Raw genomic sequence first — 16,324 nt, 5'->3', positions numbered from 1 at the left:
GCACTTGTCGGATATATCACAGGAAGAGAAATCGACATACAGCTGTGATACGAATGGCACATAATATGGCCTGCTTTAATACCCTGTATTAAATGGACATGGACATACAGTAGACTTGGTCAAAGGAAGCCTTTGAAAAAACGTGTTGCATGTTGCCTCTTGATGTAATGATCGAGATCCACAAAGTATATTTGATTTTTACACAGTTGTATGGATGAACCATGTCCAGAAGAGTGCTGATACTATTGAGACACTCTGCTGATGGCTTGTACTTTCTCTGCCCTGACAGGTATCATCTACACCACAGACATGCTGGACCGTGAGACCAAGGACTCTTACTGGCTGACAATCTACGCCACAGACCGTGGGGTAGTACCCCTTTTCACGGCAATCGAGATATACATCCAAGTGGAGGATGTCAACGACAATGCGCCCTTGACCTCTGAGCCGATCTACCACCCCTCCGTCATGGAGAACTCGCCCAAGGATGTGTCCATCATCCAGATCCAGGCTCAAGACCCGGACGCCACCACCCATGGGGACCGCCTCTCCTTTCGGATATCCAGTGGCAACCCGCAGAACTTCTTTGCCATCAACTCGAAGACTGGTAGGTGTTCGGCTAAGTCAAGTGCCTGCTCAGGACTGTGGGATGATGTTGATAATGACAACAGAGAGGCTAGTGATGGTGCATCGCAGAATTGACGGTGTGTTTGTGTGTGTGCACGTGCGTGTGCATGCGTGTGTGCACGCATGGATGTTGGTTCACTCCCTGTGTCAGAATCCAAACTGATGCGAACCATCATCTTGTTAAGTGGCGCTCTCCATTACCTGGGGGTGGGGTCATATTGCCCTTGAAATCAGGAAGAAATCAGGAAGAGTGCAGTTTTCAATCAAGTTTTTTTGTTTTTCTCTCTTAAGTTTATCAGGGAGAGTGATGAAAAAAAGAGAATCCAGCTATTCCTTAACTTAATTACACGACTGCAAAGCTGTGCCACTTTAATACAATGGAGGGTAATTTGTATCTCGGTGTCCTTGCTTGCTCATTTCCCCATCGAGGCTGGAGTTCAATAGGCTGGGAAGACTAAAGACAAAGAACATTCACACAGTTTATGCACAAACTATAAACTATTTCCTTCATGATAATTAAACAGATGCTTTTTCCTTGTATATAGTAATCTCTTAGAAGCACTATTTTGAGACTTGACTTACAAAATTCATTTGTGAGAAAATGAACTCAATTTAGAGTAAACTCACGCTAACTGGAATTTAACCAGCTGCTCATTGTTGCACATTTGAATGTGCTTTGTATTGGGATGTTGCGGTTGGAATGGACTAGATCCAGAGATTTATTGTCCAGAGAAGGCTGCTAAGGTCTTTTTTCTGTATTTCATGCACATGAGGTACATCATGTTCTTGATCAGATGCATGTAGCCACAAGGCACCTCCAACTATAGGGTATGACAAGAGGGTATGCACAGCTTGCAACAGACAGAGCACAACATCTGAGAGTAAGGATCTCTTCAGGGAATACTTTTGCATGCTGCTTATGCATTTGAGCTCAGGGAAAAAAAAGCTGAGGCATTCTTTGGAATGGGGGAGTTGCACACCTTTCATACTTCATGGTTGAGGCACAACAATTGGCAATTTTTTTTAGGAGAGACAAAGGCTTTTTCTCTTAAAATGTGTGCTTGTGGAGAAGGCTTGTGCAATTATTTTTCCTTGTTACATCATGATCAGATTTAAGCTATGGGAAAGTAAGCAGTGGGTGGAGGGTGCAGTGTGAGGGGGATGCAGAAATTGCACTGCAGCACGGCACGCGCCACAATGTGACTTCTGGCATGCGTTTAACCTGTTCCTCGTGGTCAGGGTCCCACGCAGCATGGGAACCCGCATGTGGAGGACTTACAGTGAGAGGCATGTGTTGGCAATTAGTGTGCGCATTGCTTTAACATCATTACTGAGACAGCAGCCTCAATCCAAATAACGTGTCCTTTAACGGCCTCATAATTAAATGCAAGGTTCCTTATTTCTTCACAGACGCAGAGGGGGGATTTATTTTTGTGATTGCCGAACTTGCCAAACTTCGTTTGTGAAGAAAATAAATAAACTATCACGTTAAATCACAATTTAGATTCATTTTGCCATAAGGTGAAGTTAAGGACAAATGTGAGTGAGTCATGGCTAGTTTGTGTGCCCATTGACTGCAGGATAATTCTGTATCACTTCTTCTCCATAACTTCAGCATGATTCAGGACAGCAATCCTGGGACACCGTGTCTCCACATCTTTATCCATGGTCTTTGCAGAACAGACCTTGTATATTTACATTACCTGTGCCATTTCAGCTGTGCGTTTTAATAAAATAGGCCTGACGAATTATATTGCCTCCAAAGTCACGTGCACCTCTGACCTTTTATCGTCTTTATGTCATTCTCAGTATTTGGGCCTTTCTCACCTTCTCTGTGTTCCTCTTTTCTTTTCATTCTGAAAGGCTGACTGCATTATACAAAAATTGTTTATACCTAGTTGTTCAGACATTGAACATTTACACATTTATTGGAGGCCAGTGACCTTGAACTCAAGTGAACTGTTGTTATGTCTCCTCATGGCATAGCAATTGATCATGCCTTTCAAAACACTTTAGTCCTCACTACACAATGAAGGGTATCTTCCCTGTGTTGACAGGAGAGGTTTCCTAATCTACCAAAGTGCATGTCCCGTGTCAATTCCATTCTTCTCTCACATATTTAATCTTATTGCTTGTAGCTCCTGAGTTATTTCCAATGCTCAGGCATTATGCAACTTTTGGCAGGCGAATGACATGGGGAATTGAAAGCAGGACCTTCACAATTTTCTGAGAAATCTGTGGGTCAGCAGATAGCAGAAAATACCGGGCCTTGTGTATCCTGTAACAGCTTGATATATTTCTCTTTCTTTGCATATTTCTCTTATTTGCCTTTATTTTCTTATCAATTTGGTATGGCTATGAATGCTCACCACACATTATCTGAATTGTATTTTTTCCAAATAACAATACTACTGTGGGACAAAAAAGTGATAGAATCTCAATTTCTGGTTGGCATTTTTCATGTTCACTAAGTACCTTCTGAGAGCTGAAAGGCCTGTAATTAGGAACAAATAATTGCTTGTCATTGCCGTTTACATAATATGACAGTAATGTGTTTAAACTCCCTCTTTATTTGTCGATTTGTCTCTTTTTAGTGAGCTGAACGTAAGGTACAATTTTAATTAACTGTTTCACATGCTTTGCCTGGTAGAAAGGAGAGCTTCAAGTTCAGAATGAAATAATGGCAGGAGAATAGGGAAGACTCTCACTGTTATTAACAGCTTTCCCTATGGACTGTCTGATTGAAGATGAACGTGGCTACATATGTGAAAGGTGCAGAACTGGCCCTGAAACCCCTTTCCTGTTTAGACCTGATGCTGACCTCCGGACATGTAAAATAACTTTACATTGACATCCATAAATGTTAGTGCTTCAAATGATTAATATGAAGTTATTTTTGTATAACATAGCAGCTTTCATAAATCACTTAATATGACAGGAATCAGATAGAAATGCTTTGTTCGCCGCAAGTTATATTAAGTGGCTAGGAATGATTATGAATTGTAGAAATGGTAATATTTTCTGATATGTAGACATTATGACAGCATTATTTATAAAGTGTATATTGGTACCCGTTAAGCTGTAGCCTGTATGTCCCGATCAAGATGTGTTCTGGCACAGGTAGAGATCATCAGAGGTCTCAGCTTGGATGTGTCGCTGTAGCTTTCAGCAAGGTACTTAACTTAAATTGCGCCTGTTATGACCCTGCTGAATGAACAGGTCATAGTAAGATGTGAACCGTTGCACTAAGTTGTCCTGGATAAATGTGCCTGTTAGATAAATGAATTAAGCAGTGTCATGTAGGCCTAATGGGTTTCTACAAGAGGCTGCACCTGCGGAAGTCCTTGAAAAAAAGAAAAGAAAAAAAAAAAACATCACAGGGCTCGATATAAATGGTAATAATGGAATTGAAGACCTCAGCTAGAAATATCATTTACCCATGTTTCTATGGTCTGTGGGCAGATTAAGTAATGTTAGCGAGCTAGCTAGTTATCTATCCTACTATATCCTCGGTTGCAGTGTTGCCACAAGTCAGCCCAAATTGCACTAAGCTGAAGTTTAACTTAAATGTCGGCATTGCATCTAAAATAAATGCAACTGAAAGTGATAGAAACACAAATTCCATAGTTAATTACAGCACTTAATACTAAAACCTATCTTGTTCACACTCAAACATACTAATGGAATTAAGAGTTTGGCTGTCAGTTTAGCCTAGCCGTGGTTAACCCATGGACACCACTTAGCATCTCTGCATACAGCTGTGGGTTAACGAGACCTGGGCAAAATTCAGCAAATTATCTGTTTTTTTTTTGTTTTTTTTTTACTGTTAAATGGTTAGGTATGGTTGGTTTTCATATGCACTACTGGTTCACCTATTGCCTTTATTGCTGCTGTTCTAAAGGTTGCATCAGCAGGGAAACACACAACCTGTTTGACCATCCTTCTGGTGGAGTAGACAGAAGTATGTGTGGGTCTGAAAAATCAGTCTGCAGTTCTACTGAAACCAGTTAAAAATAAAAGTGTTTTCATTGCAGGGTTTTAATGAGTTCTCATTTAGTTATAATTTTTGGAAAGGTTGGGTCAATTGCATCAATTTGCATTGCCATTATCATGCTAGTATGAACTTGAAATGTTTTCACTAAACACTCCATTTTGTTAATCCTGTTTCTGTTTTGTTCTTTTAAAAATACCTACTCAAATTGACCCACAAGTTTTCAGGCAACCGTCTTGTCAATTTGGGCTACCAGGAACTTACTGGTAGTAGCCAATTGGGCAGCCACTTTTCAAAACAAGCATTGGACCTGCACCTCATACAGTAAGTCTCCCTTGCACATGGGGAGATTTTTTTTCACGCTTAGCTTACCTTCTGACTGTTTAATAACCAAAACTGTGTCCGAGTTGTTAGAAAAACTGAGTGCAGGTTTTGAAAGACCTTTGTATAGAGGTCTTAAAACCTTCCTCCACTTATTGGAGCTTTGCTGGAGATCCCTGAGAGAACATTGCCATGTATGTGGGTTTGCTATTGATCGCCTATGTTTTTATTAAACATTTCATATGTTGTTAAAAGAGAGCTGCATTCTAATTATGGTCTGGCAGGATCATAGCCATATTGCAGAGGCGCAAGGTCAGTCACCTATTTATTCTTTCAGAGGTCGTAATTAACGTTATTATTGTAATGTTACAACATTTTGGGTGGATTGGGAGCTGTGGTTAAGGCTGACCACAGCTGTGTTTATTCAGCAGAGTTAAGGGACCGAGCACATTCTAAAATTACTTTCAAAGTTAAAGAGAAGCTGCTGAGGACTACAGCAAGAGAGACTGTTTCTGTCTCAGTAAATTGAAATCACAGGACTGTATTTGGCATTTGAATTTTATGTAAATGAAAGGGTGGTGAAGGTCGCTGTTGAGAAGCAGTCATATTGGTCCCACATCACTGTGCTTGGATCTCTATTACACATACACTGAGATACAGCTATTCTGGCATTTTGCTTGTGCAAATACAAATGTCAAACATCCAGACAGTTGGTAACATTATTGAAAAGGCACCCTGATAAAACATTCAAATTTTATTATTTGTGGTACAACACTAAGGTGAATTAAAGGCTAGTTTAGGCTATCAGTGCAGGATAACTCCTGTTTTCACAAATCATGGGCTTCTTTCCTGTTGTTTCAGATTTATTTACAAAGTGAAAAGCCACATGGCCCTGCCAATTAAGTTAATCAGGAAGCTTATGACAACCCTTATCAATTCCTCATTGATTTTATTGTAAACACCCCATGCGTCCTTGTGCTCTACCAATCCTACTCTCAGCTGAAATAGAATAAAGTCAGCTGGGGGCGAATCAGGGATTTAAAGTATAACAGTGCCATTTTTAGGCCTAACGCTGCTGAGTGCGTTCCAACTACAAATTCGCCAGTCCGTCCTTTAATTCCAACTCCTGTTCTTCTGCCAGGTACTTGTGTTTCCTCACCAGGTGGCAGTCTGGATACAATGCTGGAATTTTCTCCTGATGGCAGAACGTGGTTCTACTTTAGCCTCTTGCACTGCCATTTTAGTGCATGACTGGCCTCTCCTTATACCCACTCCTTTAATCTGACATAAGCATATCGCAGACTCCATGCAGGAATCACATATTGTCTTCAGAAAATATTCATCTTTCCACAAGGCTGTTTTCAAATGTCCAAAATACCTAAAACGATTAGGACTTTAGCTTGCTAACAAGAACACTAGCTAATGTTAGCTAGCTAATGTTACCCGACTGTAACATTCTTAATAATTGTAACAACAAAATTGTTCTTTCAAACATGTTGTATCCGGTAATACCTTATTTAGGCAGACGTACTTCACTTACATTGGATTGCAGATTGCATTTATAATTTATACAGTTGCAAGGTATTTACAGTTTACAGTATAACAATACACATATAATTCATCATTAGATACTGTGTGTGTGTGTATATATATATATATAGGCCTATATATATATATATATATATATATATATATATAAAAAGATGAAGAGGAAAGTTAAACAAACTGAAACTAAAGATGCCTTGGTGATAAAATAGCTGTAGCTAGGCCATCATAAAATAAATGAAATAATGATAGTAATTAGTCAAACCATATCTTAAGCTGTTTAGGGGATAAGTGCTCTGTACGGTCTGTTTGATTTGACAGCTAGTTTGATGGCAAAGTAGCAAGACCAACGGCAGTGCGGTTGCATGGGATTTTTTATCTGATGAAATCGAGGCCCCATAATAACAGGGTTCTCTGGTGTGAAATTCCATCACTAGTCTGATGCACAATAAAGACCCCAGCGATGATGAATACTCTGAAGTGACATCGCGGCCATCTAACCCATGCGCACAGTAATTAACCTCCATTTATGGGCCCTCTGCGCCGGGGGCCGATGGGACGTTTCACCATTTCATCCATATCCTGTTGTGCCTTCTGTTCTTCACCCCTGCATGTGCAGTGCTGAGATAGGCCCGCTCATTAATATCAGCTACAGCGGAATGTTCAGATATGCGAGATGGGCGCCCGTGCACTGCAACGTGCTCAGTACAGATACTGTACACGCGTGCCCGCATGCACACGCACACACATACACACACGCGCACACGGACATGCTCGTGCACATGGTGCATCCGGTGGGAATAATAAAACACCTGCAATTACTTTGCTCTTTATCTCTCTCTGGCAATTTGTACCACTTACAACCTGGTCCAAGGACTGTATTTAAATTGGTATTAAGCCCAGGATGAAAATGTATGCTGTCAGTGATGAGACTGCCTGCATTCAACCTGCTAAAAACACTGGGTAGGGGTTGAGAGGGCAAAGGAAAGGGGTAAAAAAAAAATAACTGGCAGGAGACCCAACACAAGGAATGCCATCACACTGTGAAGGCTGAACCCGTCCTCTAATTTATGGAGGTGCTTATTCATTAATTACACCCGGCATGCGTGGAGCAGCTTGTCCTTTAGCAGACCTCTAGTATGTGGCTCCTGGGCTGTTAATACTGAGGTGCTCTGGAGGCATGAGGGGACTCTGTAATTTCCTATTGAGGGCTTTATGGAGGTTCATTGCTGGTGACATGAGCAATGTCAGCATTGTCCAGGTGGGGTTTTTTTTTTATTGCACCCCATTACAGCTCAGTGGAGCCACTTCAAGGACAGCGCAGTCAGTGCGTTCTGTCTCTGGAGTTTTACTGAGATGCCCGTGGATTCACAAAACACGTTGAAGGAACATGTTTTGTGAAACCGTATTTAGTAAAGCGGCATGAAAACCTTCCGTGCTAGGCATTAGTTATTTTATATAATAAGGTGGCATTTGTGGTGGCATTCTTAATATGGCTTTATAGACCACTCATCCCCACCGCAGTATGTACACACCCACGCACTTCATTTGTTTAAAGGAGTCAGCTAGTCTCGTTCTACATCTCTACCATTTAATTTAAGAAATGTAATTTAAGTTCTGGCCTTTTTTTGGTATTCATAATGAAATGGGATCCCGCCTAGCAAAATATCAGCCTATAAAGAGATGTGGGTTCACCATGGGTAGCAGTCCTGTCACACTGACATCACACATAGCCTATCTGCAATGCTGCGAAGCCATTAGAAACGAAAGCCATTACTTACCACTACAAATCACCCACAGTTGCTGCTCAAAAGAAATTTTGATCTCAGTGAGAGTTCCTGTTTAAATAAAGGTAAAACAAAACAAAAAAATAGATATTGAAAGGGAAATACCCAAAATGAAATCTAGCACCCTGCTGCTTATCTGAAATTGATAAGCCTTATGAAGTAGCTCAATAAAGGAACAGGAAATGAAACCAGGTAGGGGTTAGTGTGGTTCTACATTATGATGCACAAATGTTGTGTCCCATTAAACAGATGATTCTGTATGTCTGAGTGTCTATAAAAAGGTATGTATGACTTTCACTTTCAGTGCTTGAACGTAGCATGCTCTATAAAGCACTGGCATATCAGACCTATGAAGCTGCTTCCTCACGTTACAACCTTGTGAGTTCTTTGCATACAATACTGAGACTTACAGTATAGCACTTGATGTATTCACAAATATAATACTGTATGAGCTACCTGATCTTTTTAGCAGAAAAAGAAGGAAAAGGTGAAGAAGATAACAAAGGCACATGATGCAGCTGTTGTTTCTGTCTCAAAAATAAAAGGTGCCTCATAAGTATGGGGTGTGGCCTCGGCAGTAACTTGGTTAACCTGCCTCAAAATTAATTAATAGGGCTAATTTCCTACCCTGGCAGTTTTCTCATGAAACTGTCATACGTCTTCTCTCATTACTTTGGGGTCTTGGTGTTAGGGGCAAGAGTGTACCTGTCAGCTACATTACAGGAGGAGATGGAGATCGCACCCTGAAGGAGAATTTCACAGAGTGGGCTGTAATTGATGCTTTGAGTGTTAAAATGACATTATAGCATTTGCACTGAGTGACAGAATCGTTTTGGGTCGCCTCCTTTCCTTTCTGAGGTGCACTTTCAAGTGGCGTCCCCCTGCCGCCACGTCCGTGCTTCCTGCAGTAGCCCCCTGTCTGTCAGCAGGTAGCGGAGCAGGAGATCCCAATTTAAAAAGGGGCCATAAAGGTTACCTCTTCCCGAGGACTTACTCTCACTGCGGGGAGGAAACCGCATTCTTTCCCGACTTGAAAGACGAAGGGAAAAAAACATGTGTATAGCGTTTAGAGATGAAATATCGCCAGTCGCAACGGCTATGTTTTGTTAGGGCCGAGCACTATTTGCAACCACCAATGATACGCTTGACGCGCTCACTATTATGCAGTTCATCATGTTTAAAGTTTTCTGCATGGCTCCATGAATTAGTGTCCCTGTTGCCTGTTGATTTGTTTTTGAAAGTGCTTTGGGAAATACTCCATTTAGCTTACAGAGTGATACTGAGTTGACCTGAAATTCGGGCTATTCATATGTACCTGTCTAAATGCAGTCCGCTTGATATATTAATGACAATGCCATTCAGAGCAACAAAACAGCAAGTGTAAAAAGGCTAGATTAACACCTGTACAGATATGGAACACGTCTGCTTATACGTGCTGTCAGTGGATCAAACTACATTTCTGTCTAATGTAAGACCCATTTCCAAGCCTGCTAATATGTATGCATATACATTTATGCATTATTGATGGGATACCAGAAGACCAGTGCTGAATTTTAAAACATATGTCATTCGCATAAATGTAGATCAGAGCATGTTTTTTTACCCTTCCCTCTGCAAGATGAACCGTAATTAAGCTTCTACTTTCTAGATGGATTTATGGATTTTTGCCATGAATTCTAATTAATGAGCCCATGTGCTTCTTTCCCCATGGTCAGACTGTGGTTTAACCTTGATCTTTTTGTCATATCATATTGTCATATCATATGTCACGTATTTCAAAAATATTCTGTAAAAATGAATAAAATTCAGTGAAAACAAATGTTTGTTTTTTTTAACATTTGAAATTACACTGAAATTTTCCTTTTTGAAGTAATTGTAATTTTGTTTTAGTAAATGATAAAGCACATAATTGCCACAGTTTTTTTCCTGTATCTTGAACATCCAGGCATTGCTCTGTTGTGACTAAAATGCCTTATTCAGGTCATCTTAATAATCTTCCTACGAGTAGGCCTATTTAATCTTTAATGCAAATCTATTGCATTCAGTGCATTCAAAGGCCCTTGGGCATGAAAAATATATCATAGCTTGATATTAAAGACTGGACCGGTGATGAAGCTGAATGTTGAATGGCCTAGGTCTGGGAGCTTGTAGGGGTAATCACACCTCCTTATTAGATGTCATGTTTCAGATATTTTTCACGTTAGATGCATTTTGTCTTACACACCTAGGGGTGATTTTTAACGGGTTAAAAAAGAAACTATGTTTTGAATATTGAATTCCATTAAAGTAAATGTCTCACTACCTTTTCTGTCATAATGTAACTTATATATATACAGTGTACCAGTAAACTATCTCAGTTCTGTTGAATTCCTTCCCCTTGACAGTTTCTGCTCTGCAATGGAAGAACAGCATTCAGGGCTCAGGGATCGATTCGCAGTTGTGGTGTGGATGCAGTGGGAAGCTGCATCTGCAGCTCACGGTTAGAGGCCAGGCCTGCCGTGTTCAGAACTGCAGCACTGCTGCTCTGGAACGGGGGCCCTCTGTTCGGGGAAAATCCCCAGAAACGTGGGCTGCTCTGTTTTTGCCGTGGCTTTGTCCTGCCCTGGTGCCCTCTTCACAGCACGCACCGCGCGGCGGAAGGTCCCGGAGTCAGGTACGCTGTAGAGGGCCGGACCGGGCTGTGTGGATGGGGTTTTCCCAGCGGTTCTGTCTGAGTGCAGTTTGAATATGATAGCAATGAGAAGACTCTTAATTAAGTTGGCAGAGAGCTGGACTTCATCTAGCCGAATCTATATATTGTGTCTTGCTGGATTGATTCCTGAGCTCCGATGCCGTAACGGAGCCCCTGCAGATACGCTTGTCTGTCTGTCTTCTAAAGGTTAAGCTCTGTGGTGTGATTCGGAGAATCGGGAAGTGCGTTCAGTCTGCATTTGCATTCCTGTGGTGTGGCCTATGCGGGAGCTGGTTTTAATCCAGCGCTCTGCGAAAGACTGACGAGGACGGTGCGTGCGTGAGCCTGTCTGCCTGTGTGGGTGTGAGTGCATGTGCGTGTCTGTATGTCTGTCAGTCTGTTTGTGTCTATCTGCTTAAGTCTATGTGATTTTGTGTGTCCCTGTAAATGTCTGTGTATGTATTGTGTGTGTTTGTGTGCGTATACGTGTTTCTCTTTGAGTGTGCAGATAAGCACAAGTATGATGTGTGTGTATTTGTGGGCGTGTATGCATATATGTACGTGTGCGCGTACGTGCATGAGCACACGTGTGCCTTTGGTGTGTGTGTGTGTGCGTGTGTGTGTATGCCCACGAGTGCTTGTGTGTGCGCCTGGCAGAAAGAGCCGTCAGATCTCCCCTGTAATTACTGGCCAAGATTAATGTTCTGTGGCTCTCTGCAGGGAGAGCCTTAAAATACACACTCTGCTCCCACTTAAGGCTCAGGAGTCAGAGAGAACAGGATGACACTGAGGGAGAGAGAATACACAGATTTTTGTAAACCGATGGCAAACACACTTCTGCTTTTTAATTTATGAAACGGGACATCCGTGCGGTGCGATGTTGTTTTTTTCTGTGTCCTTTGTAATAATAGTAACATTTAAACGTTGTCCTGGCGAATGGCAAATGATATTTGAATCAGACCAGTCACTCCAAGAAATGAGGTGAAAGCAGAATCCACTCTCTTTCTACATTAGAATAAAGATGCCAATGCATGGATCATCGGACTCATTTTACAGACTGAAATAATGGCATTCAGTTCCCTTTTGGTGAATTGATTGCAGAGATTTTGAATCAATCCCTCAGGTGCACTCCAGAGGGGTTTGAGTGGGTGTCTGAGCTGAACAGTATGAACAGGTATAATTGCCTGACATGGCACAGCCCAAATGAGACTGGCCAGAGTCAGCGCTCAGGGTAACGGCTAATTGGGAGACTCAGAGCTCGAGTCATCATCCACGCTGTGTCCAATCACAGCAGCACCGTCTCCGATTGGCGTGCTTATCGTGCGTTTACGATTCTTTAAGCGATTAAAAGCACTTTAAATGATTGATTGGTTCTCCCGTCCCCTCGCCCACGCGCCCGACTTTTGCTTTTGGATTTACAGCCAGGCCGGTAATGTTGAGAATGTGGGCCGGGGCGGAGGGGGTGCGTCAGGCCGCTGGATGTTTTCGCAGATGACTTTTCCAGGCGGCCTGTGGAGCGGAGGCAGCCCCCTGTTCCTGGCGGGAGCCTCTGGAGCAGATTAGCGGAGTGATGAAGGGGAGGGCGGCACACCGCTGTTTGGTACCGGAGGCTCGGGTGGCTGACCCCCTCCGCCTGTAAACTGCTCCCCCTCACCCCCCTCGTCCCGCTACCTCTCTGGCCGTGTGCTGATCCTCTCCCCTATGGCTTCACTTACTCGCTCTCACACACACACACACATGCACACACGCACACACACATACACACACACATACTCCATCCTTCAGTACATACTACACACTCCAGTGCTTGTGTGTATGACTCATAGCTTGTTAATAGGGCATACAGCTGAATTCTCACTGGGCCAGTAGAGGTTAAGTACGTCTCTGAGAGGCACCACCATAGGGGCCCAATTGGGATTGGAAACATGCAACTTTATGGCCCCTGGTCCAGTGTCCCAGCCTGCACACCGCTCTGTTACCTTCCCCCTCCCCTCCTCCCCCCCACTGGGGCTCTAGGGAGGTCAGACACCGGCCCACCGCCGCTCGCATGGGCGTCGTTAATCAGCTCCGCTGACCGGCCCCACGTTCCGCCGCGGCAGGCCCGGGAGACACGGCGATGGCGGTGTCGCGCCGCGGCCCTGGCTCCACGCGAAGCTCCATCATTAGCTCACGCGGCATGAGCGCGTCCTGCGCACTGCACAAGTAAATGGAGGCGTAGCTGGTGCCTTAATTCCCAGTTCATCTCTTTGAGCAAGGAAAGCTATCTATATGGTAATCAACAGCCCTCCTCTGGCACAAGACTGGCATCAGTCATAGACTCATTAAAAATCAGCACTCCCTTACTCTTTCCACTTATACCGTACACTCTAAACAATACTTGGATTAAAATAATGGGCTTCAGGTGTTGCTTCCTCTCAATCACTTTGAAGATTTGACTCACAATTTGGTGAGTAGGCAGAGATAAATAAATGAAAACACAACAGTCTTCTCTCATCTGTGTGAATAGTCCTATTTAAGGCTTTTTATTAAATAGGTTTCTATGGACTGTAATGTGCTATGTATGAATAATTTATACTGTCCATGGCAAACCCAGTTAAGCATGCGGTCAAATTAGCCTTTGTAAAAATGACCCAAATACTGCCTTTCTTTAATCAACTTTACTTTTATGTTTTAAATGAAAATCCATGGGGGGGGGGGGAATTCATGCATGAGCTGTGGGACAGTTTTGTGTTGCGGAGATAAAACCATTCACCGTATCCTGCCATACGTATAGCTATCACCACACAGGGAAATTAATTTGACTATTTATTTTATTTAATTTTCACTGATTATTCAAGGGTGCTCAGCCATAAAACTGCCTTGCAGAAAAGAGAGTAAATTGAAATTGCACATGCAATTAGAGCTACCTGTTTTCACCCACACAGTTTAATTAGAAGCCCCGAGGGCCTAGAGGAGGCTCAATGGTTTCAAAGTTTAAAAGCTTCCAGGACAAGTTCCTTGACTCTGACAGGAGTACTGGCTATGCTGTGTCTGTGTGTTCTTTCCCTGCAAACAGACTAGTAGTGTTATAGGGTTATAGGGGCATAGACATTAGAGCATCACAGTGGATTTCTCAGTGTTCCTGCGTAGACACTGATCTGGTTATCCATCGATAGTGATGCTCGTCAACAGCATCAGTCAGTTGACATGCTAGACGTAAAGGTACCCAGCACCAGCAGTCAGGTCACTCAGCTGGTGTTCAGCAGTATTGGTCAGGTGAACTGCAGGTCACTGTGGTGTTTGGCAGCACCGGTCAAGAGGTTACTGTGGTGCTTGGCATCAGTAGGTTACTGTGGTGCTTGGCATCAGTAAAGAGATGACCCACAGATTGGCAGGGAATCTGTGGCTCATGGATTGTTGACTGACAGTGTTATTAATTATCCTCTGCCTTTCTGGAGGTCTGCTGGGACTCATGGGAAACCTGCAGGAATCCTGAGCATTTGGCTCAGGCTGAGAGACCCTAACAGTGCGCTCGGATGGTTTGGGGGGGTGTTGGGAGCACCGAGGGATGGCACCAGTTGGCAGATTGCTCCGTCTCAGTGCCTTCACCTTGTGAAGGTCAGCCTGCAGCCCTGAGACCTGTGTAATTTACACCTACAGCTGTGTGTCACCTGAACCGAATTAGCTCTCAAATCCAATCGAAGCCTATGCATCACTCATGTTTTAGCCGAAAGCCACTGTTATTTTTGTTATTGTTTAATTATTCCAGGGGAAAGTGCTGATAGTGTTTATTTTTTTTCTTGACATTAGTATAGCCAAGCACGGATTGGAAATAAAGCTATTGATGGCATCTGTGTCTCGTAACTTGCATTGTGAGACTGATTATCATACCCAAGCAATTAAACACCTTTAACCTTGGCAGATGGTTGAATGAATTAACGAGTGCACTGATACGGCTGGGTTTTCCACCGGAAAGGTTACACAGGAAGCACATGTTCTTAACACGCTTTACTGCCTTAAATGCAGACATGCTACCAGATGACAAAATCTGACTATGCCAACGATTTTCAAAAACGGAATTCCTGAGAATAGCCAGTAAGCTGTTTTTTTGTGTAATTAATGTTGATTTACTATGTGAAAAGCTGAGAAAACAAATAAACACTGATGGGAGACGAATCGGCTGAACTGCAACCAGCTAACCCTCGCTACCTAACCCGGGAATGTTAGGAAACATCGTGTTACTTTCCTTTCCAGAGTGCTTCTGTTGCACCACAAACGGCAGCTTGTCTTGTGATAATTTACTCCTGCTTCCATGGTGTGTTTTTCTTCAATGCACAAGACAGCTAGGATGTCACAGAGTGACAGACCTTCTTTTCCCCCCTCCTCTCTCTCCCTCTCTCTCCCTCTCTCTCTCTCTCTCTCGCTGTAGCTGCTCTCTGTACCCTCAGCGATAGTTTCACCATTTCATATTCAAATCTGTGTTTTTGCTCTTTGAGGGACCTTGGAGTGGGTGGTGATGTGGAATGTGTCTGAGGCTTGTTTGCCTTCCACGTGTTTTGTTGTTATAGTAGGTTTCCTTCTGTGAAGTGTAACAGACACAGATATTGCAGTGCGTGGAACCTATAGGGTCCTTACTAGGAGTGTAAACACTGCAGCTTTGTTTATTTAGCCAAACTTGGAGCAGAGGTACTGAGTCTTGTCAATTCATTTTGATGTATGATTCTATTATGGTTCTTTCCCCTGCAGTAAATTGTTTTCACCAGTGTTTCTTTTCTGTGTAAACCAGGGTTCACAGGGAAGGTAATCTTAACTGTGAACCCTCCATCTTCCCTTCTCTCTTTCATCTGTTGAATCAGAACCTGGCAGCTTTCAAAGAGGGGGTGAAGGGTGAGTGGGGGGATAAAAATCAATAGGGATTCAATGTTGTCTCTTTGACTGGAGGCAACAAGGACTATGGATGCATTATCCAGTACCCCCTCCCCCTACCTTTTTCCCTCCCCCTCCCCTTCCACCATCTCCTTCCCATGTCAGACGGAATGATGACAACGTAGATACAGCACAAACAATTATCGCCAAGTGCAAGACCATGACCCGGGGGGACCCTGTCCTCCATGGGCTTTTTGCAGTAAAGCAATTTACAGCAAGAGAAATACCCTGGGGGGTGTGGCCCTTGGGTGAGACAGGGCCCAATCTCTCAGAGCCAGCAGGGTTTACAGAAAGGCCACACTTGTCATTTTCACTGTTCTGTCGTTGATCAAGCGGTCCCCAGGTCCTACGGGGTGCGATAGCAGGTGTGATTTGCTAGCTCCCGTCAGGCAGCAGCGAGATCTTTTTAGGGATGCGGTCCCCTCCCACCGCTCGATCATTATGACACCTAACTGTGCCGTTTACACCTCGGGAAAC

The 16,324-nt window shown here is 43.2% G+C and overlaps 1 protein-coding gene across 1 annotated transcript in view; it reads left to right on the top strand.

The window, feature by feature from the left end:
* The window catches only part of fat3a (FAT atypical cadherin 3a), a 159,994-nt gene that overhangs the window by 48,169 nt on the left and 95,501 nt on the right, over nt 1–16,324 (top strand). Inside the window, 1 exon segment of the mRNA XM_035385144.1 lies at nt 290–607. Within this exon segment, the coding sequence (XP_035241035.1) occupies nt 290–607 (318 nt within the window).

Source organism: Anguilla anguilla, chromosome 12 (genome assembly GCF_013347855.1).
Source record: "Anguilla anguilla isolate fAngAng1 chromosome 12, fAngAng1.pri, whole genome shotgun sequence".
NCBI classification, from domain to species: Eukaryota; Metazoa; Chordata; class Actinopteri; order Anguilliformes; family Anguillidae; genus Anguilla; species Anguilla anguilla.
Note: the sequence above shows the minus strand (reverse complement) of the source record. Positions and strands in the feature narration are given on the sequence as shown.